The following is a 1,246-nucleotide window of genomic DNA, read 5'->3' on the forward strand; positions in this document are numbered from 1 at the left end:
CAACCCAAACCGTTCCCTGATTCTGGGATTCTACGCGTGCTCTGGAGGTCATGGGAACAGCCATGAGACACCTGCAGGAGAGCACCACGGTGGCCCTGTCCTGGACCACGTGCAGATGCAGCCAGACCGGAAGGTCACCAGCTGCACCTGCGCCCACGCTGCGGACGGCGCTGGGCTGCGATTCACGGTGCAGCTGCAGAAAGCAACCCATCTCCACGGACGACCGTCTGATACAGCACCGTGCTCTGCCTTCCGCCAGCCAAACTGACTGAAGCTCAGAAACCCACACAAGGCATTTCAGGGATAAGACACACAGAGAGGGATGTGCCCTTCGCCCAGGCTTTGCTGGGTGAATCCCTCTGCTCCTCCATCCAACACAAGCAGAGTAGGGAAATCTAGGGAAAGGAAGTACTGAGTAAAATGAGGAAGGGGAGTTTTGTTCCCAACATTACCCTGATATAACACTCTGAGGGTCCACCAGGACCAGGAGCTCATTCCATGTGTTTTCTGTTGGACCTGCCTTTGAAGCCTGACGCGTTTTCCCTCCCCTGTTGCAATTCCTGCAGCTGCCCCCAGGATCATCAACATCACCGTCAGCTCCAACGGGGATCGCACCTTCCAGGCACGCTGCACGGCCGAGGGGGAGCCAGCGCCTGACCTGACCTGGACCGGACCACCCTACAGCAACCTCACCTCCGTCACCAGCATGAACCACCGCGTCACCAAGGAGCTCCGGTACCTGACCCACGATGGAAAATACACCTGCACCGCTGTCAATAGCCACGGGAGAGCAGAGGGGGCTGTGTACTTCTATAAATTCAAAGCCTCCAACAGCTCCTTCCTCCTGATCCTGATATTTGTGCCGCTGGGAATTAAAGTGCTCGTCTTGCTAGTGATACTGAGCTTCACTGTTTCCTCGAGAGGAGGTACGTGTCGAGGTTTCTGCAGTCTTCCTCCATCAGGCGGGTAACCAGCAATGGGGTGCGATAAAGCCGGGCAGGAGAGGTTGGGGATTTTTTGAGGTTTGGGGTTTTTGGGGTTTTTTTTTAATGATTTTACAATTTTTCACCATCAGAGAAGGGCATTGCTAATGGGATATCTAAAAGCAAGTGAGAGGTACCTCCTGGCTGGCTGGTCACAGCCTGCAGACAGGAGATCTCCTTCGGGACGGGACCTCTGAAAAGACAGAGGGAGCAGGAGTTTCCCTGTGCCAGAGGAGAAAGGTTAACGAACTAACAGATGGGAA

The 1,246-nt window shown here is 54.8% G+C and overlaps 1 protein-coding gene across 1 annotated transcript in view; it reads left to right on the forward strand.

The window, feature by feature from the left end:
* Positions 1 to 566: 566 nt before the first annotated feature.
* The window catches only part of SIGLEC15 (sialic acid binding Ig-like lectin 15), a gene marked incomplete at its 5' end in the record, with an annotated part of 7,719 nt that continues 7,039 nt past the window's right edge, over positions 567 to 1,246 (forward strand). The window contains one exon of the mRNA XM_010160164.1: positions 567 to 926. Within this exon, the coding sequence (XP_010158466.1) occupies positions 567 to 926 (360 nt within the window). The remainder of the gene's footprint in view (positions 927 to 1,246) is intronic.

This window comes from Eurypyga helias, unplaced genomic scaffold (assembly GCF_000690775.1).
Source record: "Eurypyga helias isolate BGI_N326 unplaced genomic scaffold, ASM69077v1 scaffold7621, whole genome shotgun sequence".
NCBI classification, from domain to species: Eukaryota; Metazoa; Chordata; class Aves; order Eurypygiformes; family Eurypygidae; genus Eurypyga; species Eurypyga helias.